General features: G+C 55.4%; 1 protein-coding gene across 3 annotated transcripts in view; it reads right to left on the reverse strand.

Moving 5' to 3' along the window:
• The window catches only part of LOC122542458 (transcription activator GLI1.S-like), a 265,219-nt gene that overhangs the window by 193,301 nt on the left and 49,809 nt on the right, over positions 1-22,109 (reverse strand). The window contains exon 2 of one of the 3 annotated variants that reach the window (XM_087985475.1): positions 7,110-7,239. The exons of 1 other annotated variant lie outside the window; for it this stretch is intronic. In XM_087985475.1, coding sequence (XP_087841601.1) covers positions 7,110-7,221 — 112 coding nt within the window. In that variant the 5' untranslated portion in view covers positions 7,222-7,239. Of the gene's footprint in view, positions 1-7,109; positions 7,240-22,109 lie in introns of those variants that run through there. One more of the 3 variants, XM_087985478.1, reaches the window with a different exon arrangement.

Here is a 22,109-nt window from a genome sequence, read left to right on the forward strand (position 1 = left end):
CCACTGGGAAAACAAAGCCGAGGTCAGGCCATTTCGGAATGTCAGCCCACTCAGGAATTCGCCGAGGCTTCGGGCCTTGCCCCTGTGTGGGGAGCTGGAGTACAGCTGGGTGGTCTTTCCCTGAGCTGCTTCTGAAGAGATTATTAGCCATCAGAGATTGACAGGTTTATTTTTCGAACGACGCGTGGTATGCCCTGGAGGCCAAAGCCTGTCTGTGCCGATATGCTCAGTCGTTACCGGGGCAACATTTTCTATATCATTTCAGAAACGTAAAGGGGAATTATATTCACAATTTTATTGGCGGCGTGAATGATTTGTGCAGAAGAATTCTTGAATACTCCCTGGAATACCCTAATAAAACACAATTATGCAGCAGTTCCTTCAGGCTCACATCTCGGCCTTTGAAGCCTGCAGAAATATTCCCGTGACAACCTGTTCGGTTTCACGTTCAGGCAAGGCACCCACCCAGCCACCTTTCTTGGCCAATGTCATCTTTCTGTTTTTAAAATCGGCTGATCACCACTGTTCTTGGACAGAATTTGAGGGAGGTGTTAATCAGACAGCAACAACAATCTGCCTTGAGAGAGCACCCTTAATGTCAACTGTCTGAAGACTTGACAGGAACCTTATCAAACCAAAGGTGACAGTGGGTACCACTTGCCCAGATGATTTGAATGCTTGGTCAAAGAGGTTGGTTTTAAGAAACAGAGTAAAAGAGGGGAGCACGATGGAGAGGTGGAAACAGATTTTGAGAGTTCAGACCCCGAAGGCACAATATCAAGTGATTAAAGTCAGAAGAGGTCTCGGAGGACTGTTAAACATCCATAGTTCTATTACCCTCAGCCTCCCCCAGCTGTCCCATGATAAATGTCAGATATGAAACTTTCATCTGATTCTTTCCTGACCTGATCTTCACTCCAAACTGACAGTTTGAACATTCTCCCTGTGTCTGCGTGGGTTTCCTCTGAGTACTCTGGTTTCCTCCTAACAGCCCGAAGATGTGCAGGTTAGGGTGGATTGGCCATGCTAAATTGTCCCATAGTGCCCAGGGATGTGCAGGTTAGGGTGGATTGGCCATGCTAAATTGTCCCATAGTGCCCAGAGATGTGCAGGTTAGGGTGGATTGGCCATGCTAAATTATCCCATAGTGCCCAGGGATGTACAGGTGAGGGTGGATTGGCTGTGCTAAATTGTCCCATAGTGTCCAGGGATGTGCAGGTTAGGGTGGATTGGCCATGCTAAATTGTCCCATACTGTCCATGGATGTGAAGATTAGGGTGGATTGGCCGTGCTAAATTGTCCCATAGTGCCCAGGGATGTGCAGGTTAGGGTGGATTGGCCATGCTAAACTACCCATAGTGCCCAGGGATGTGCAGGTTAGGGTGGGTTGGCTGTGCGAAATTGTCCCAAAGTGTCCAGGGATGTGCAGGTTAGGGTGGATTGGCCGTGCTAAATTGTCTGGATTAGTGGTGCTGGAAGAGCACAGCAGTTCAGGCAGCATCCAAGGAGCAGGAAAATCGATGTTTCAGGCAAAAGTCCTTCATCAGGAATAAAGGCAGAGAGCCTGAAGGATGGAGAGATAAGCTAGAGGAGGGTGGGGGTGGGGATAGAGTAGCATAGAGTACAATAGGTGAGTGGGGGAGGGGATGAAGGTGATAGGTCAGGGAGGAGGGTGGAGTGGATAGGTGGAAAAGGAGATAGGCAGGTAGGACAAGTCTGGACAAGTCATGGGGACAGTGCTGAGCTGGAAGTTTGGAACTGGGGTGAGGTGGGGGAAGGGGAAATGAGGAAACTGGTGAAGTCTACATTGATGCCCTGGGGTTAAAGTGTTCTGAGGTGGAAGATGAGGTGTTCTTCCTCCAGACGTCTGGTGGTGAGGGAGTGGCGGTGAAGGAGGCCCAGGACCTCCATGTCCTCGGCAGAATGGGAGGGGGAGTTGAAATGTTGGGCCACGGGGCGGTGTGGTTGATTGGTGCGGGTGTCTCGGAGATGTTCCCTAAAGCACTCTGCTAGGAGGCGCCCAGTCTCCCCAATGTAGAGGAGACCGCATCGGGAGCAACGGATACAATAAATGATATTAGTGGATGTGCAAGTAAAACTTTGATGGATGTGGTAGGCTCCTTTAGGGCCTTGGATAGAGGTGAGGGAGGAGGTGGAGGCGCAGGTTTTACAGTTCCTGCGGTGGCAGGGGAAGGTGCCAGGTTGGGAGGGTGGGTTGTTGGGGGGGCGTGGACCTGATTGTCCCATAGTGTCCTAGGATGTGCAGGTTAGGGTGGATTGACCATGCTAAATTGTCCCATAGTGTCCAGGGATGTGCAGGTTAGGGTGGATTGGCCATGCTAAATTGTCCCACAGTGCCCAGGGATGTGCAGGTTAGGGTGGATTGGCCATGGGAAATTGTCTCATAGTGTCCAGGGATGTGTAGGTTAGGGTGGATTGGCCATGGGAAATTATCCCATAGTGTCCAGGGATGTGCAGGTTATGGTAGATTGGCCATGCTAAATTGTCCCATAGTGCCCAGGGATGTGCAGGTTAGGGTGGATTGGCCATGCTAAATTGTCCCATAGTGTCCAGGGATGTGCAGGTTAGGGTGGATTGGCCATGCTAAATTACCCATAGTGCCCAGGGATGTGCAGGTTAGGGTGGATTGGACATGCTAAATTGTCCCATACTGCCCAGGGATGTGCAGGTTAGGGTGGATTGGCCATGCTAAATTGTCCCATAGTGCCCAGGGATGTGCAGGTTAGGGTGGATTGGCCATGCTAAATTGTCCCATAGTGCCCAGGGATGTGCAGGTTAGGGTGGATTGGCCATGCTAAATTGTCCCATACTGCCCAGGGATGTGCAGGTTAGGGTGGATTGGCCATGCTAAATTGTCCCATAGTGCCCAGGGATGTGCAGGTTAGGGTGGATTGGCCATGCTAAATTACCCATAGTGCCCAGGGATGTGCAGGTTAGGGTGGATTGGCCATGCTAAATTGTCCCATAGTGCCCAGGGATGTGCAGGTTAGGGTGGATTGGCCATGCTAAATTGTCCCGTAGTGTGTTAGCTGTGGGAAGTGCAGGGTTTATAAGGATAGGAAAAGGGGAATTGGGAATGGGCGGGATGCTTGTCAGAGGGTTGGTATGGACCCGTTGTGCCGAATGGCCTGTTTCCACACTGTCAGGACTCTCTGAAACACAAGGTGACAAGTTCGTTGCCAGGTGCTGTGAAGCACTCAGCACTTGTGCTACACCAAGTGCCTTCTCGGATCCAGTGCCTTGGTGTTCTCTAGCTGTGCCAACAGTGGCAAATCAGGAGATGGCCAATGGCAGTTCCTTCCCACTGACAAAGCAGGCAAACAGCCCTGGCTCCCTGGGCCAACATCACCAAAGCTGTGAGCATACGGACCCACTGGCATTTACATTGGTCAAGAACGGCTCCCTCGATCCTGGCTCACAGACAGAAAGCTGTGCAGAGCTATTTTCCAAAAGCCTGCTGTATAATGACATGCAACAGCACTGTGAATAATTGTAAGGTAAGAAACATCGAAAATAGGAACAGGACAAGGCCATTCAGCCCTTCGAGCCTGTTCTGCCATTCAATATGATCCTGGCTGACCATCCAACACAGTCCCCTATTCCTGCTTCCTCCCCATACCCTTTGAACTATAACTCCTTCTTGAAAACATTCAATGTTTCCGTCTCAACCACTTTCTGTCGTAGAGAATTCCCCAGGCTCCCCACTCTCTGGCTGAAGACATTTCTCCTCATCTCAGTCTGAAACAGCCTACCCTGTCGCCTTAGAGTGTGACCCTTGGTTCTGGACATCAGAACAATGGTGAATCATAAAGGCCTCACAAATCCCAACTTTAATCTCTGGCATATGCTATTACTCGACATTAGCAACTGCAACAGCGCAGACAATAACTTCCCCAGTTGTTGCCGAAATAACTCCCCAGAGGCCGGTATCCTGTCACCAAGTCCCCCTTTTATTTTCATGTGGAGAGTCCCTGACACTGATCCAGCTCCCTCAAAGTGAGCAGAACCCAGGACTCTCCTGTTGCTATCTGTCAGCCAGGGCTCCCTGATTGGACCAGATTAACAGCCCCAATCAGGGAACTCCGAGTCGAGAGTGTGGCGCTGGAAAAGCACAGCAGGTCTGGCAGCATCCGAGGAGCAGGAAAGTCAACGTTTCGGGCTGGAGCCCTTCAATCAGGGAACTCCGACTCTCCATGTGGTCCTGCTGGGCTGATCCCATTACAATCACTGTATCTGCCACTTAACCAGGATTCTCCTGGACTGTATAAGGGATCTCAGTGTTGAAGAAAGTTGCTTTTGTAAACAAACTATACCTTCCAAATGATTTGGACATTCCTCTCCGTTTTTATGAGATCCAGGCTTTCTCCAAGTGTTTGGTGATTTGGAACTGGAAATCTGGTTTGAATATCCGAGGACTTGCTCTGTGTTCTATTGTTGCAAATTGAGACTGTTGGCACGTACTGATCAAAAGTGTCATCTGTCCACTCAACCCAGGATGGAATGGGTTCTTGTATTAAGAGCAGTCATTCTGTGCTAAGGAGGGTTTAGACCCAGAGATGAGATATTTGACATGACAGTGTGTGTGTGTGTGTGTGTGTGTGTGTGTGTGTGTGTGTGTGTGTGTGTGTGTGTGTGTGTGTGTGTGTGTGTGTGTGTGTGTGTGTGTGTGTGTGTGTGTGTGAGAGAGAGTGTGTGTCTGAGAGGGACATATGGAAAGCTTCCCGCAGAGTCTGACTGGCTAACAGAATAACCTCATGGTATTTGAAAGTCTGTGGAGGTATCAGTGTCCCGGAATGGTTGAGGGAGGCTCAGAGTCAGGGAGGACCCAGGCGGCAAGGAAAACATTGGGCTGTGAGCTGCTTGAGGGGATGTGGTTCGGACTCTGCTGCATTTGTGGAAAGACTATCCGAATGACAATGTCCTGTATCAGGCAGACTGATAACTGCCTTTAAAACAATCATTTGGTGCCACCCTCAGGCGAGACAGGAACGAGTTTCACCTCTTAGAAACAACTAAACCGACCCGCAGAGAAAAAGGGTGGCTGTTGAGAAGGTGGCCTCAGAGGGAGCAATTTGAAACAAAGGCAAAGGCAGAAGGTTTACAGGAGACCTGAGGAAAATCTGAGGGCGATGGGAATCTGGAACTCCGTTTGTGCCTGTAAGGATGGGAGAGGCAGAAACCCTCAGCACATTGAAGGAGGATTTAGATGTGCACTTGCGACACTCAGGCATACAAGACTATGGGGCCAAGTGCTGGAGAAATGGGATTAGACAAAGAACATACAGAAGAACAGCAGGAGCAGGAGCAGGAGCAGGAGTAGGCCGTCTGGCCCATCAAACCTGCTCCGGCATTCAAAAGGATCATGGCTGATCTTCGCGTGCACTCAGTTCCATTGTGAGGCCACGCCGCCCAGTTCTAGTGAGCTGGTTATTTTGACTGCTGTGATGTGATGGGCCGAAGGGCCTTTTTCCCGTTCTGTCGACTCTTCTGACCCTCCCATCGGGAATTGGATGGGATTGGGTGGAATACTGGTTTTCTCTGACAGTTTGACCGCATTCTCCAGGGAAGCTACGACTGGGCAGGGTATGAAACCTTCCCACGGATGAAAGTGAACCCTTCACAAGCAACACTGACAATGCCATGGACTCTCCAACACCACCGTGGAAGTGAGCTGTAGAAAACCCAGAATGATACCCATTTCCAAAGCGGTTAACCCAGAATGTCCACCAGAAACATCCAGTGGACAGAATCCAATGCATCCTCCTCCAGGAATGTCACACCACTACATTACGTGGACCTTCTAGTCAAAATCTCACAAAGGAACTGCCAACAATCTCTCCACTCGGAGCTTCAGTTTGAACGAAAGCTTTTGAAACCATGAGATGGTGCACACGGTCCCACTGTTTATCTCCTACAACACACAATAGCTTTTGACCAAATGTGTGAAAACCATCTCGTTGACGACAGCCACTCATCCCCGGAAAGGTGGTCATGTGACTCAAACTCATGGTTTCCATTACACTGCATTGATCGCCATGCTCAGTTGAGCAGGACAGAACACAGCAGAACAGCCGAGTGCCTGGCTGAAACGCGGATGGAAACATGAACAAGTGCAGAGTGAACAGGGCGCAGGACGGGTCAAACACTTCCTCATCCCAACCAGGCTCACAAACGCAGCAGCCCATCCGCAGTCTGGCAGCTTTTGGGATCCGATCGCGTGAGGTAACGACAACGCCATCAGCCATTTTGGCTGGGCATGCTGCTCTCTCTGACTGCAGAGTGAGCCCCTCCATCAGAAAGATCCTGCGGTTTAATGCTTCGGCCTGCTGGTCCTTGGGGGAGCTGAACCAAAAGTGCCTCTGTCTGAGGTACCACTCACAAGATTTACAGACACTGTGTGAGCTCCCAGGTGCCACTTGCTCCTGCCATTCCAGGAGAAGCCAAATACTGTGGTTGCTGAAGAGCGGAACCCAAAACAGAGAGTGCTGGAGAAACTCAGCAGAGCTATCACTTTGAGTGCAATGTGAGCCATCTTCAGAAGTCTGTCGAGCAGACCTGCGACCTTTCTCGGGCAGCTAGTGATGGCTGCATTCACTGGGCTCTCCCGTGTGCTCACTCCAAGCTTGTCAACGCGCCAGGCTGTATCTCGGACCTTGACAGGACTGTGTGCAATGGGGTTTCAGAAAACTCCACCTGGATTTGACAAAGTGGCGTTCCACTTTATAAAACCCGTTTGGTTGTGTTGGAAGTGCGGTTAGAAAACACTAGCTTCCTGATCAGACCTTTCTCTGCTGAGTCCCACCACACAAAGGAGGACTTCAGTTGGTAAACTGCGAGAGGAAAAAACTTTAAAGCGGTCCCGCCGTCAGAATTAGTGTCCACCCCCTTCAAACCGTTCCAAACTGGGACCCAGAGATTCTGACACTGTGAGCTGGTCTTTTATCCCAAGTCAGCATGGATATTCAGAACAAATAAACCTCTCACTGCCTTTCCAGACACGGTGAAAGGGACTTCCAGTTACAGAGAGATAGTTGAAAAATGTCAACAGTTGGCAACCCAGCGGGTGTGGGAAATGTTTGCTTCCTTACCACAGCCAGGTGACCTCGGTTGGCCAGATGTCCTGGGGTAATACCTCCAGCTGGTATGCTCCTCCGGCAGCCTCCCCTCAGTGGCAGTCCCAGCCTGGGGCAGAGTTTCCATCGTCCATCCACTCCAACCCTGACACACACACATACACACAGACAGGGAGCAAACAAAACATACAGTCACAAAGGGAATGATAGCCAAACACACAACAGCCATCACAGTCTCAGCCTAGCCTGACAGACGGCCCAGCCACGGCTGTAATCATTGCCCTAATGGTGAAAAACTCCCCAGCAATTTACACACTCAGCACTGACTCTCCGACAGTGTGGCATTCTGTCCGTACTGACTCTCCTACAGTGCGGCACTCCCTCAGCACTGACCCTCCGACAGTGCGGCACTCCCTCAGCACTGACTCTCCGACAGTGCGGCACTCCCTCAGCACTGACTCTCCGACAGTGCGGCACTCCCTCAGTACTGACCCTCCGACAGTGCGGCACTCCCTCAGCACTGACTCTCCGACAGTGCGGCACTCCCTCAGTACTGACCCTCCGGCAATGCAGCACTCCCTCAGCATGGACCCTCCGACAGTGCGGCACTCCCTCAGTACTGACCCTCCGACAGTGCGGCACTCCCTCAGTACTGACTCTCCGACAGTGCGGCACTCCCTCAGCACTGACTCTCCGACAGTGCGGCACTCCCTCAGCACTGACTCTCCTACAGTGTGGCATTCCCTCAGCACTGACCCTCCGACAGTGCGGCACTCCCTCAGCACTGACTCTCCTACAGTGCGGCACTCCCTCAGCACTGACTCTCCGACAGTGCGGCACTCCCTCAGTACTGACCCTCCGACAGTGCGGCACTCCCTCAGCACTGACTCTCCGACAGTGCGGCACTCCCTCAGTACTGACCCTCCGACAGTGCGGCACTCCCTCAGTACTGACCCTCCGACAGTGCGGCACTCCCTCAGTACTGACCCTCCGACAGTGCGGCACTCCCTCAGCACTGACCCTCCGGCAATGCAGCACTCCCTCAGCATGGACCCTCCGACAGTGCGGCACTCCCTCAGTACTGACCCTCCGACAGTGCGGCACTCCCTCAGTACTGACTCTCCGACAGTGCGGCACCCCCTCAGTACTGACCCTCCGACAGTGCGGCACTCCCTCAGCACTGACCCTCCGACAGTGCGGCACTCCCTCAGCACTGACTCTCCGACAGTGCGGCACCCCCTCAGTACTGACCCTCCGACAGTGCGGCACTCCCTCAGCACTGACCCTCCGACAGTGCGGCACTCCCTCAGCACTGACCCTCCGACAGTGCGGCACTCCCTCAGCACTGACCCTCCGACAGTGTGGCACTCCCTCAGCCCTGACCCTCCGACAGTGCGGCACTCCCTCAGCAGTGACCCTCTGACAGTGCCCACACCCTCAGCACTGACCCTCCGACAGTGCGGCACCCCCTCAGCACTGACCCTCCGACAGTGCGGCACTCCCTCAGTACTGACTCTCCGACAGTGCGGCACTCCCTCAGTACTGACCCTCCGACAGTGCGGCACTCCCTCCGTACTGACTCTCCGACAGTGTGGCACTCCCTCAGCAGTGACCCTCTGACAGTGCGGCACTCCCTCAGTACTGACCCTGACAGTGCGGCACTCCCTCAGTATTGACCCTCTGACAGTGCGGCACTCCCTCAGTACTGACCCTCTGACAGTGCGGCACTCCCTCAGTACTGACCCTGACAGTGCGGCACTCCCTCAGTATTGACCCTCTGACAGTGCGGCACTCCCTCAGTACTGACCCTCCGACAGTGTGGCACTCCCTCCGTACTGACTCTCCGACAGTGTGGCACTCCCTCAGCACTGACTCTCCGACAGTGTGGCACTCCCTCCGTACTGACTCTCCGACAGTGTGGCACTCCCTCAGCAGTGACCCTCTGACAGTGCGGCACTCCCTCAGTACTGACCCTGACAGTGCGGCACTCCCTCAGTATTGACCCTCTGACAGTGCGGCACTCCCTCAGTACTGACCCTCTGACAGTGTGTCACTCCCTCAGCACTGAACATCCAACAGTGCGGCACTCCCTCAGTACTGACCCTCCGACAGTGCGGCACTCCCTCAGTACTGACCATCCGACAGTGCGGCATTCCCTCAGTACTGACCCTCCGACAGTGCGGCACTCCCTCAGTACTGACCCTCTGACAATGCGGCACTCCCTCTGTACTGACCCTCCGACAGTGCGGCACTCCCTCTGTACTGACCCTCTGACAGTGTGTCACTCCCTCAGCACTGATCCTCCGACAGTGCAGCACTCCCTCAGTACTGACCCTCCAACAGTGCGGCACTCCCTCAGTACTGACCCTCCGACAGTGCGGCACTCCCTCAGTACTGACCCTCTGACAGTGTGTCACTCCCTCAGCACTGAACATCCGACAGTGCGGCACTCCCTCAGTACTGACCCTCCGACAGTGCGGCACTCCCTCAGTACTGACCATCCGACAGTGCGGCATTCCCTCAGTACTGACCCTCCGACAGTGCGGCACTCCCTCAGTACTGACCCTCTGACAATGCGGCACTCCCTCTGTACTGACCCTCCGACAGTGCGGCACTCCCTCTGTACTGACCCTCTGACAGTGTGTCACTCCCTCAGCACTGATCCTCCGACAGTGCGGCACTCCCTCAGCACTGACCCTCCGACAGTGCGGCACTCCCTCAGCACTGACCCTCCGACAGTGCGGCACTCCCTCAGCACTGACCCTCCGACAGTGCGGCACTCCCTCAGCACTGACCCTCCGACAGTGCGGCACTCCCTCAGCACTGACCCTCCGACAGTGCGGCACTCCCTCAGCACTGACCCTCCGACAGTGCGGCACTCCCTCAGCACTGACCCTCCGACAGTGCGGCACTCCCTCAGCACTGATCCTCCGACAGTGCGGCACTCCCTCAGCACTGACCCTCTGACAGTGCGGCACTCCCTCAGCACTGACCCTCTGACAGTGTGGCACACCCTCAGCACTGACCCTCCGACAGTGCGGCACTCCCTCAGCACTGATCCTCCGACAGTGCGGCACACCCTCAGCACTGACCCTCTGACAGTGCGGCACTCCCTCAGCACTGACCCTCTGACAGTACCAATATCCTGAATCCCCCTTTTTGAAAGCTTTAGTTTTTGGAACATCAAAACTGAGAGAAATCTGCAAGTGCTACTGTCACGGCCTTGGTGAGACCACTGCTGGTGTATTAGCAGCATCAAGAAGATCGTACTGATCGAAAAGAGGCAGCAAAAGAACCCGAGGAGGCGGGCACAGTGTGGGCAAATGCTTTTTGACAAGGGGGCAAGAGGCTGCTATCTGAAGTGGCCCGTCTGAACAGACACCTGCCACAGATTCACAAGGCTCACTCAAAAGGACAGAAGGAAAATAAAGGCAGTGGTATCATGGGGATGCTATGTGTGTGTGTGAGTGAGTGACAGTGTGTGTGTGAATGACTGCGTATGAGAGAGTGAGTGTGTGGTCTGTGAGGGAGGGAGTGTGTGTGAGTGAAGGAGTGTGTGTGTGAGAGAGAGTGAGGGAGTGTGTGTGAGGGAGTGTGCGTGTGTGTCTGAGTGAGTTTGTGTGTGTGGGAGTAAGAGTGTGTGTATATGTGAGTGAGGGTTGTGTGTGAGAGTGAGGGAGTGTGTGCGTGTTTGGGAGTGAGTGTGAGTGAGGGAGTGCGTGTGTGAGTAAGGGAGTGTGTGTTTGTGCGTGTGAGTGGGTGACTGAGTATTTGTGAGTGAGGGTTCATGTGTGTGAGTGAGAGTGTGTGTATAAGTGAGGGAGAATGTATGTGCATGTGTGAGGGTGGGAGTGTGTGAGGGAGGGAGTGTGTGTGTGTTTGAGAGTGAGGGAGTGTTTGTGTGTGAGTGTGAGTGGGGGAGTGTTTGTATGTGAGTGAGTGAGGCGGCGTGTGTGCGTGTTTGAGTGAGGGAGTGTGTTTAGGTGTGTGTGAGCGAGGGTGTGTGTATGAGAGAGTGTGAGGGAGTGTATGTGTATTCCTCTGTGTGTGTGTATGTACATATGTGTTAGTATGAGAGTGTGTATGCATGTTAGAGAGTGTGTGTGTGTGTGTGTTAGAGTGTGTGTATGTGTATACGTTAGAGTGTGTGTTACAGTGTGTGTTAGAGTATTGTGGATGTGTGTTAACGTGAGTGTGTATGCATGTTAGAGTGTGTGTGTACATGTGTTAGTGTGTATGTGTATGCGTGTTAGAGAGAGTGTGTATGTGTGTTAGTATGTATGCGTGTTAGAGACAGTGTGTTAGAGGGTGTGTGTATGTGTTAGAGGGTGTGTGTATGTGTTAGAGTGTACGTAAATGTATGCGTGTTAGACAGTGCGTGTGTTAGAGTGTGTGAGTGTGTGTATTAGAGTGAGTGTGTGTATGTGTGTTATAGCGTGTGTGTATGTGTTTTAGAGTGTGAGCGTGTGTGTGTGTTCAAGTGTGAGTGTATGTGTGCTATAGTATGAGTGTGTGTGTATGCGTGTCAGAGTGTGTGTGTATGTATGCATGTTAGAGTGTGTGTATGTGTGTTAGAGTGTGAGTGTGTATATGTGTTAGAGTGTGTGTGTGTCAGAGTGTGTATATGTATGCGTGTTAGAGTGTGTGTATGAGTGTTAGAGTGTGTGCATGTGTGTTAGAGTGTGTGTGTGAGGGAGATAGATGGGTGGTATGAGAGCTGGAGGTAGCATTAATCAGATAGCTAGCCCTCTGAGAGCTGGGCCTGTGTAAAAGGGCTGAGGGTTAGATTCTCGAATCAGTGTTGCTAACTCCAACACAGTGCAAGCCAACATTTACACAATGCTATTCACCGCACAGCTGGTGGGGGGGGGGTCAAAGGCGAGTAAATGGGAGGGGAACGAGGTCGTGAGGGGAGAGAGATTTTGGGAGGAGAGAGAGAGTAAGAGAAACTGGGCAGGGATAGGGATATCGGGAAGGGACTGAGTAAGGATTGGGAGGGAGGAGAGAGATTGGGAGGGAAGTGTGTATGAGATAGAAAGGGCAGAGAGAGAGATTGGGAGGGGGTTGTGAGTGAGATGGGGAGGGGAGGGTGAGTGAGATGGGGAGGGGAGGGTGAGTGGGAGGGGAGGGTGAGTGAGATGGGAGGATGAGTGAGATGGGAGGATGAGTGAGATGGGGAGGGGAGGGTGAGTGAGATGGGGAGGGGAGGGTGAGTGAGATGGGGAGGGGAGGGTGAGTGGGAGGGGAGGGTGAGTGAGATGGGAGGATGAGTGAGATGGGAGGATGAGTGAGATGGGGAGGGGAGGGTGAGTGAGATGGGGAGGGGAGGGTGAGTGAGATGGGGAGGGGAGGGTGAGTGAGATGGGGAGGGGAGGGTGAGTGAGATGGGGAGGGGGGTGTGAGTGAGATGGGGAGGGGAGTGTGAGTGAGATGGGGAGGGGAGGGTGAGTGAGATGGGGAGGGGAGGGTGAGTGAGATAGGGAGGGGAGGGTGAGTGAGATGGGGAGGGGGTGTGAGTGAGATGGGGAGGGGGGTGTGTGTGAGGTGGGGAGGGGGGTGTGTGTGAGGTGGGGATAGGGGTCAGAAGTGAGATGGGGAGGGGAGGGTGAGTGAGATGGGGAGGGTGAGTGAGATGGGAAGGGGAGGGTGAGTGAGATGGGGAGGAGGGTGAGAGTGAGATGGGGAGGGGAGTGCGGGAGGGATGGGGAGGGGGTGACAGTGAAATGGGGAGGGGGTGTGAGAGAGATGGGGAGGGGGGTGTGAGTGAGATGGAGAAGGGAGTGTGTGAGAGATGGGGAGGGGGGTGTGAGTGAGATCGGGAGGAGAGGGTGAGTGAGATGGGGGGGCAGTGAGTGAGATGGGGAGGGGAGTGTGAGCGAGATGGGGAGGGGAGTGTGAATGGGAAGGTGATTGTGAGAGAAATTATGAGGGGGGTGTGAGTGAGATGGAGAGGGGGGTGTGACTGCGATGAGGAGGGTAGGGTGAGTGAGATGGGGGTGGGAGGGTGTGTGAGATGGGGAGGGGGTGTGAGTGAGATGGGGAGGGGGGGTCAAAGTGAGATGGGGAGGGGAGGGTGAGTGAGATGGGGAGGGGAGGGTGAGTGAGATGGGAAGGTGATTGTGAGAGAAATTATGAGGGGGGTGTGAGTGAGATGGAGAGGGGGGTGTGACTGCGATGAGGAGGGTAGGGTGAGTGAGATGGGGAGGGGGGTGTGAGTGAGATGGGGAGGGGGATGTGTGTGAGATGGGGAGGGGTGTGTGTGTGAGATGGGGAGGGGTGGGCCAAAGTGAGATGGTGAGGGGAGGGTGAGTGAGATGGGGTGGGGGGTGAGAGTGAGATGGGGAGGGGGGTGTGAGTGAGATGGGGAGGGGGGTGTGAGTGAGATGGGGAGGGGTGTGTGTGTGAGATGGCGTGGGGAGGGTGAGTGAGATGGGGAAGGGAGGGTGAGTGAGATGGGGAGGGGGGAGTGAGTGAGATGGGGAGGGGAGTGCGGGAGGGATGGGGAGGGGGGTGACAGTGAAATGGGGAGGGGGGTGTGAGTGAGATGGGGAAGGGAGGGTGAGTGAGATGGGGAGGGGGGTGTGAGTGAGATGGAGAAGGTTGTGTGTGAGAGATGGGGAGGGGGGTGTGAGTGAGATCGGGAGGAGAGGGTGAGTGAGATGGGGAGGGGAGTGTGAGTGAGATGGGAAGGTGATTGTGAGAGAAATTGAGGGGGGTGTGAGTGAGATGGAGAGGGGTGTGTGACTGCAATGAGGAGGGGAGGGTGAGTGAGATGAGGAGGGGAGGGTGAGTGAGATGGGGAGGGGAGGGTGTGTGAGATGGGGAGGGGAGGGTGTGAGTGAGATGGGGGGGTGTGAGTGAGATGGGGTGGGGGTGTGAGTGAAATGGGGAGAGGGGTGTGTGTGAGATGGGGAGGTGCCTGTGAGTGCGATGGGGAGGCGGCTGTGAGTGAGATGGGGAGGGGGCTGTGACTGAGATAGGGAGGGGTGTGTGAGTGAGATTGCGAGGGGTGTGTGAGTGAGATGGGGAGGGTGAGTGAGATGGGTAGGGTGGTGTGAGTGAGATGGGGAGGGGGGTGTGAGTGAGATGGGGAGGGTGGTGTGAGTGAGATGGGGAGGGGAGGGGTGTGAGTAAGATGGGGAGGGGAGGGTGAGTGAGATGGGGAGGGGTGAGTGAGTGAGATGGGGAGGGGGGTGTGAGTGAGATGGGGAGGAGGGTGTGAGTGAGATGGGGAAGGGGGTGTGAGAGAAGGGGAGGGTGGGTGTGAGTGAGATTGGGAGGGGGTGTGTGAGTGAGATGGGGAGGGGGTGTGTGAGTGAGATGGGGAGGGGGGTGTGAGTGAGATCGGGAGGGGGGTGTGAGTGAGATCGGGAGGGGGGTGTGAGTGAGATCGGGAGGGGGGTGTGAGTGAGATCGGGAGGGGGGTGTGTGAGAGATGGGGAGGGGTGTGTGTGAGAGATGGGGGGGTGTGAGAGATGGGGAGGGGTGTGTGTGAGAGATAGGGAGGGGGGTGTGTGAGAGATGGGGAGGGGGGTATGTGAGAGATGGGGAGGGGGGTATGTGAGAGATGGGGAGGGGGGTGTGTGAGAGATGGGGAGGGGGGTGTGTGAGAGATGGGGAGGGGAGTGTGTGAGAGATGGGGAGGGGAGTGTGTGAGAGATGGGGAGGGGAGTGTGTGAGAGATGGGAAGGTGATTGTGAGAGAAATTGTGAGGGGGGTGTGAGTGAGATGGAGGGGGGGGTGTGACTGCGATGAGGAGGGGACGGTGAGTGAGATGGGGAGGGAAGGGTGTGTGAGATGGGGAGGGGGGGGGTGTGAGATGGGGAGGGGGGGCCAAAGTGAGATGGGGAGGGGAGTGTGAGTGAGATGGGGAGGGAAGGGTGAGTGAGATGGGGTGAGGGGTGTGAGTGAAATGGGGAGGGGGGTGTGAGTGAAATGGGGAGGGGGGTGTGAGTGAGATGGGGAGGGGGGTGTGTGTGAGATGGGGAGGGGGGGCCAAAGTGAGATGGTGAGGGGAGGGTGAGTGAGATGGGGTGGGGGGTGAGAGTGAGATGGGGAGGGGGTGAGAGTGAGATGGGGAGGGGTGTGTGTGAGATGGGGTGGGTAGGGTGAGTGAGATGGGGAGGGGAGGGTGAGTGAGTTGGGGAGGGGAGGGTGAGTGAGATGGGGAGGGGGATGTGAGTGAGATGGGGAGCGTGAGTTAGATGGGGAGGGTGGTGTGAGTGAGATAGGGAGGGGGTGTGAGTGAGATGGGGAGGGGGGTGTGGGTGAGATGGGGAGGGGAGGGTGAGTGAGATGGGGAGGGGAGGGTGAGTGAGATGGGGTGGGGAGGGTGAGGGAGATGGGGAGGGGGGAGTGAGTGAGAAGGGGAGGGGGGTGTGAGTGAGAAGGGGAGGGGGGTGTGAGTGAGAAGGGGAGGGGGGTGTGAGTGAGATGGGGATGGGTGTGTGAGTGAGATGGGAAGGGAGGAGTGAGTGAGATGGGAAGGGGGGAGTGAGTGAGAAGGGGAGGGGGGTGTGAGTGAGAAGGGGAGGGGGGTGTGAGTGAGATGGGGATGGGTGTGTGAGTGAGATGGGGATGGGTGTGTGAGTGAGATGGGAAGGGGGGAGTGAGTGAGAAGGGGAGGGGTGTGTGTGTGAGATGGGGAGGGGGGAGTGAGTGAGATGGGGTGGGGGTTGTGTGTGAGATGGGTGAGGGTTGTGTGTGAGATGGGGAGGGGGTGTGAGTGAGATGGGGAGGGGGTGTGAGTGAGATGGGGAGGGGGGAGTGAGTGAGATGGGGTGGGGGTTGTGTGTGAGATGGGGAGGGGGGTGTGAGTGAGATGGGGAGAGGGGTGTGTGTGAGATGGGGAGGTACCTGTGAGTGCGATGGGGAGGGGGCTGTGAGTGAGATGGGGAGGGGGCTGTGAGTGAAATGGGGAGGGGGCTGTGAGTGAAATGGGGAGGGGTGTGTGTGTGAGATGGGTGTGGGAGATGGGGAGGGGGGTGTGACTGAGATGGGGTGGGGTGTGTGAGTGAGATGGGGAGGGGGGTGTGACTGAGATGGGGTGGGGTGTGTGAGTGAGATGGGGAGGGGGGTGTGAGTGAGATGGGGAGGGGGGTGTGAGTGAGATGGGGAGGATGAGTGAGATGGGGAGGGTGGTGTGAGTGAGATGGGGACGGGAGGGTGAGTGAGATGGGGAGGGGGGTGTGAGTAAGATGGGGAGGGGAGGGTGAGTGAGATGGGGAGGGGTGAGTGAGTGAGATGGGGAAGGGTGTGTGAGTGAGATGGGGAAGGGTGTGTGAGTGAGATGGGGAGGGAGGTGAGAGTGAGATGGGGAGGGTGTGTGTGAGTGAGATGGGGAGGGGTGTGTGAGTGAGATGGAGAGGGGGGTGTGAGTGAGATGGGGAGGGGGGTGTGAGTGAGATGGGGAGGGGTGTGTGTGTGAGATGGGGAGGGGTGTGTGTGTGAGATGGGGTGGGGGGATTGAGTGAGATGGGGAGGGGGGTGTGAGTGAGATGGGGAGGGGGGAGTGAGTGAGATGGGGAGGGGGGAGTGAATGAGATGGGGAGGGGGGAGTGAATGAGATGGGGAGGGGGGAGTGAATGAGAAGGGGAGGGTGGTTGTGAGTGAGATGGGGAGGGTGGGTGTGAGTGAGATGGGGAGGTGGTGTGTGAGTGAGATGGGGAGGGGGTGTGTGAGTGAGATGGGGAGGGGTGTGTGAGTGAGATCGGGAGGGGGCTGTGTGAGAGATGGGGAGGGAGGTGTGAGTGAGATCGGGAGGGGGGTGTGTGAGAGATGGGGAGGGAGGTGTGTGAGAGATGGGGGGGTGTGAGAGATAGGGAGGGGGGTGTGTGAGAGATAGGGAAGGGGATGTGTGAGAGATGGGGAGGGGTGTGTGTGAGAGATGGGGAGGGGGGTGTGTGAGAGATGGGGAGGGGGTGTGTGAGAGATGGGGAGGGACGTGTGTGAGAGATGGGGAGGGGGGTGTGTGAGAGATGGGGAGGGGGGTGTGAGTGAGATGGGGAGGGGTGTGAGTAAGATGGGGAGGGGGGTGTGAGTGAGATGGGGAGGGGAGTGTGAGTGAGATGGGGACGGGTGTGAGTAAGATGGGGAGGGGAGTGTGAGTGAGATGGGGAGGGGAGTGTGAGTGAGATGGGGACGTGTGTGAGTAAGATGGGGAGGGGAGTGTGAGTGAGATGGGGAGGGGGGTGTGAGTGAGATGGGGAGGGGAGTGTGAGTGAGATGGGGATGGGTGTGAGTAAGATGGGGAGGGGAGTGTGAGTGAGATGGGGAGGGGAGTGTGAGTGAGATGGGGAGGGGAGGGTGAGTGAGATGGGGAGGGAGGTGTGAGTGAGATGGGGAGGGGAGTGTGAGTGAGATGGGGAGGGGAGTGTGAGTGAGATGGGGAGGGGAGGGTGAGTGAGATGGGGAGGGGAGGGTGAGTGAGATGGGGAGGGAGGTGTGAGTGAGATGGGGAGGGGAGTGTGAGTGAGATGGGGAGGGGAGTGTGAGTGAGATGGGGAGGGGAGTGTGAGTGAGATGGGGAGGGGAGTGTGAGTGAGATGGGGAGGGGAGGGTGAGTGAGATGGGGAGGGAGGTGTGAGTGAGATGGGGAGGGAGGTGTGAGGTGGAGAGGGGAACAGAGATCAGGAACAGTGTCACATTTTAATGACAAGTTACCTGATGAGGTTCGGATTGATTTATGTGTTTCTTTTCTGCACTCATCAGTAATTGAAAAGAGAGTGTATTCCAGTAAGTTGGGAAGAGGCCATCCCTGAGGATGGGCTTTGTCTCCTTCTGGAAAGCTGAGGCATCCAACCCTCCGATTCAGCCTGTCTTCTCCCCGATAGGCTAGAACTCCACTGGAACATGAATGGCGTGATACAAATCTAAGTTGTTGTTTTAGGATCCAGTGTGGTGTGTCTCTGGAGCCCCCTGACAATCTCGCTCTCCAAGATTCCAAACAATTCCGCCGGTTTCACTGGAAAAGCATGCAGCTGGAAGTGCAGGGCGGGCACTGCCCACAGTGGCACCACCACTGGCACACACAGGGAGAAGTTTCTCGTTTAACCGGCTGGTCTGTGCGCCCCTTCGCTGTAAAGCTCCCTCTACCATGATCTCCTGCACTTTCTGTCACACTACCCTGGACTGCCTCACTGCTCAAAAGGAAATGTGAGCCTCTTAATGATTTCCACGCTGTTGTCTTCCTGACTGTTTTTTTTCTGGCGTTCACATTGGCGTTTGGCGAGCTGCCCAGGAGCAGCCGCACGCCCCCGTTCAGACACTGAGCTTTGACTCTGCGTGTGGTCCACATCCAGCTGTGACCTGCTTCAATGGAACTCTGCCCAGTACAGAAGAATGCCAATCTTACTTGTGCAAAGTCACGCCAGACCCTGGGCTTTGCTGATTGGCAGCTTTCGGGCATTGAACGGGCACCCAAGCCACCAAAAAGGCAGGAAGGATGCCCACTCATGCCATCCCCAACATGAGCGCCGATATCTCATGCACCAAAGCCGGCCGGCCCGCCCCCAACAATGACGGGTCAAACGCCCGGTTGTCCACCGAGGGACTAGCTACAGCTGAGGCACGGGTCTCCCCCGGTCTGGCTGAGCCAGGTCTTGATGTGGCCTGGGGTGCTCCTGAAAGCAACCGCTACCAAAACGATGTACCATTTGTCAGGCGTACCGACTGGTTATGGAGCCAGGGAGGGAAGGGAGGAGGTGGTGACACAGTGGTAATGTTACTGGATAAATAGTCCAGAATGCCAGGCGAATGCTCCTGGGACTGGGTGCGGATTCCACCTCGGGCTAGACTGCGACATTTGACTTCAAAAGAATCTGGAATTAAGAGTTTAACGGTGACAGCATTGCCGATTGTCGGAAAAACCCATCTGGTTCATTAATGTCCTTCAGGGAAGGAAACTGCCATCCTCACCCAGTCTGGCCTACACGTGACTTCAGACCCACAGCCAATGTGGCTGACTCTCAACTGTCCTCTGAAGTAGGCTAGCATAGCACTCAGTTGGACCAATTGCGAGAGCATCTCAAGGAAATGAAACCAGGTGGATCACCTGGCTTAGGCACTGGAAAAGACACGAGCGGAAACAGCCCCGTCAACCCTGCAGGGTCCCCCTCACTAACACCTGGGGCCTAGTGCCAACACTGGGAGAGCTGGCTCACAGACTACTCAAGGAATCATACCTTCCAGACAATGTCCCAGAGTCGGAAAGTGTGGAGCTGAAAAAGACAGCAGGTCAGGCAGCCGTCCGAGGAGCGGGAGAGTCGACGTTTCAGGTATAAGCCCTTCATCAGGAATGTTCGGGGGGTGAGAGATAAATAAGAGGGTGGGGTGGGGGTGAGGGAGCTGGGAAGGCGATAGGTAAATGCAGGTCGGGTGTGATGATGATAGGTCAGAGGGGAGGATGGAGGTGGGAAGGAAGATGGACAGGTAGGACAGTTCAAGAGGGCGGTGCCGAGTTGGAAGGTTGGATCTGGGATGAAGTGGGGAGGAGCGAATGAGGAAACTGGTGAAGTCCACATTGATACCGTGGGGTTGTGGGGGGCCCAAGGCGGAAGATGAGGCGTTCTTCCTCCAGGTGTCAGGTGCCTAGGATTTGGCGATGGAGGAGGCCCAGGACTTGCATGCCCTTAGAGGAGTCAGAGGGGGAGTTGAAGTGATCAGCCACAGGGCGGTGGGGTTGGTTAGTGCAGGTGTCCCAGAGATGTTCTCTGAAATGCTCTGCAAGTTGGCGTCCTGTCTCCCCAGTGTAGAGGAGACCACATCGAGAGCAACGGACACAGTAAATGAGGTGTTTGGATGCGCAGGGAAATCTCTGCCGGATGTGGAAGGATCCTTTGGGCCTTGGATGGGTGAGGGGTAAGGTGTGGGCACAGGTTTTACACCTCGTGCAGTGGCAAGGCAAGGCACCAGGAGTGGAGGGTGGGTTGTATATTTCCGCCACCTACAATCAGACCTCACCCTGCACCCCACCAACCTCCGGATACAACACATCATCCTCTGCCATTTCCGCCACCTACAGTCAGACCCCACCACCAGAGATATACTTCCCTCCCCACCCCGATCTGTGTTCCAGCGAGACCATTCCGTCCATGACTCCCTTGTTAGGTCCATGCCCCCCCCCACCAACCCAGCCTTCACTCCTGGCACCTTCCTTTGCCACTGCATGAGGTGTAAAGCCTGTGGCCACCCCTCACCCATCCAAGGACCCAAAGGAACCTTCCACATCCGGCAGAGATTTTCCGACACATCCCCCCACCTCATCTACTGTGTCCGTTGCTCTCGATGTGGTCTCCTCTACACTGAAGAGACAGGACGCCAACTTGTGGAACATTTCAGGGAATATCTCTGGGACACCCGCACCAACCAACCCCACCGCCCTGTGGCTGATCACTTCAACTCCCCCTCCCCCTCTGACACATGCAAGTCCTGGGCCGCCTCCTCCACCAAATCCAAGCCAGCCGACGCCTGGAGGAGGAACACCTCATCTCCCCCCTTGGGACCCTCCAACCACACGGGATCAATGTGGATTTCATCAGTTTTCTCATTTCTCCCGCCCCCGTCCAACCCTCCAGCTCGGCACCGCCCTCTTTACCTGTCCCATCTGTCCATCTTCCTTCCCACCTATCCACTCCACCCTCCTCTTTGACCTATCACCATCACCCTCCCACCTCCGTCTACCTATCACCTTTCCAGCTACCTTCCCCCCAGCCTCACACCCTCCTCCTATTTCTCTCAGCCCCCTTCTCCTCCCCGACATTCCTGATGAAGGGCTTATGCCTGAACCATCGACTCTCCTGCTCCTCAGATGCTGTCTGACCAGCTGTGCTTTTCCAGCACCACATTTTTTTTTTAGATTAGATTAGATTACTTACAGTGTGGAAACAGGCCCTTCGGCCCAACAAGTCCACACCGCCCCGCCGAAGCGCAACCCACCCATACCCCTACATTTACCCCTTACCTAACACTACGGGCAATTTAGCATGGCCAATTCACCTGACCTGCACATCTTTGGACTGTGGGAGGAAACCGGAGCACCCGGAGGAAACCCACGCAGACACGGGGAGAACGTGCAAACTCCACACAGTCAGTCGCCTGAGTCGGGAATTGAACCCGGGTCTCTGGCGCTGTGAGGCAGCAGTGCAAACCACTGTGCCACCGTGCCGCCCACAAATTTCCCGACTCTGATCTCCAGTATCTGCAGTCCTCACTTTCTCCTAGACAATGTCCCAGACACCACCATCACCATCCCTGGATACATCCTGTCCCACCGGCAGGACAGACCCAGCTGAGGTGGGGGCACAGTGGGATACAGTTGGGAGGGAGTTACTCTGGGAGTCCTCAACATTGACTCTGGGCCCCATGAAGTCTCATGGCTTCAGGTTAAACCTGGGCAAGGAACCCTCCTGCTGATTCCCACATACCACCCTCCCTCGGCTGATGAATCGGTACTCCTCTGTGTTGAACAACACTTAGAGGAAGCACTGAGGGTGGCAAGGTCACAGAATGTACCCTGGGTGGGGGATCTCAATGTCCACCACCAAGAGTGGCTCAGCAGCAGCATTACTGATCGAGCTGGTCAGGTCCTAAAGGACATAGCTGCTACCCTGGGTCTGCAGCAGGTGGTGGGGGAACCAACAAGGGGGAAAAACATACTCAACCCCATCCTTACCAATCTGCCGGCTGCAGATGTATCTGTCCGTGACAGTATCGGGAAGAGTGACACCACACAGTCCTTGTGGAGACAAAGTCCCACCTTCACACTGAGAAAACCCTCCATCGTGTTGTGTGGCACTACCACCGTGCTAAACGGGACAGACTTTAAACAGATTTAACAATTCAACAATGGGTATCCAGGAGGCGCTGTGGGCCATCAGCAGCAGGAGAACTGTACTCCAGCACAATCTGTAACCTCATGGCCCGGCATATCCCCCACTCAACCATTACCATCAAGTCATGGGATCAACCCTGGTTCAATGGAGGGTGCAGGAGGGCATGGCAGGAGCAGCACTAGGC

Source organism: Chiloscyllium plagiosum, unplaced genomic scaffold (genome assembly GCF_037043375.1).
Source record: "Chiloscyllium plagiosum isolate Xiang-an unplaced genomic scaffold, Cpla_swu_hap1 HiC_scaffold_53X, whole genome shotgun sequence".
NCBI classification, from domain to species: Eukaryota; Metazoa; Chordata; class Chondrichthyes; order Orectolobiformes; family Hemiscylliidae; genus Chiloscyllium; species Chiloscyllium plagiosum.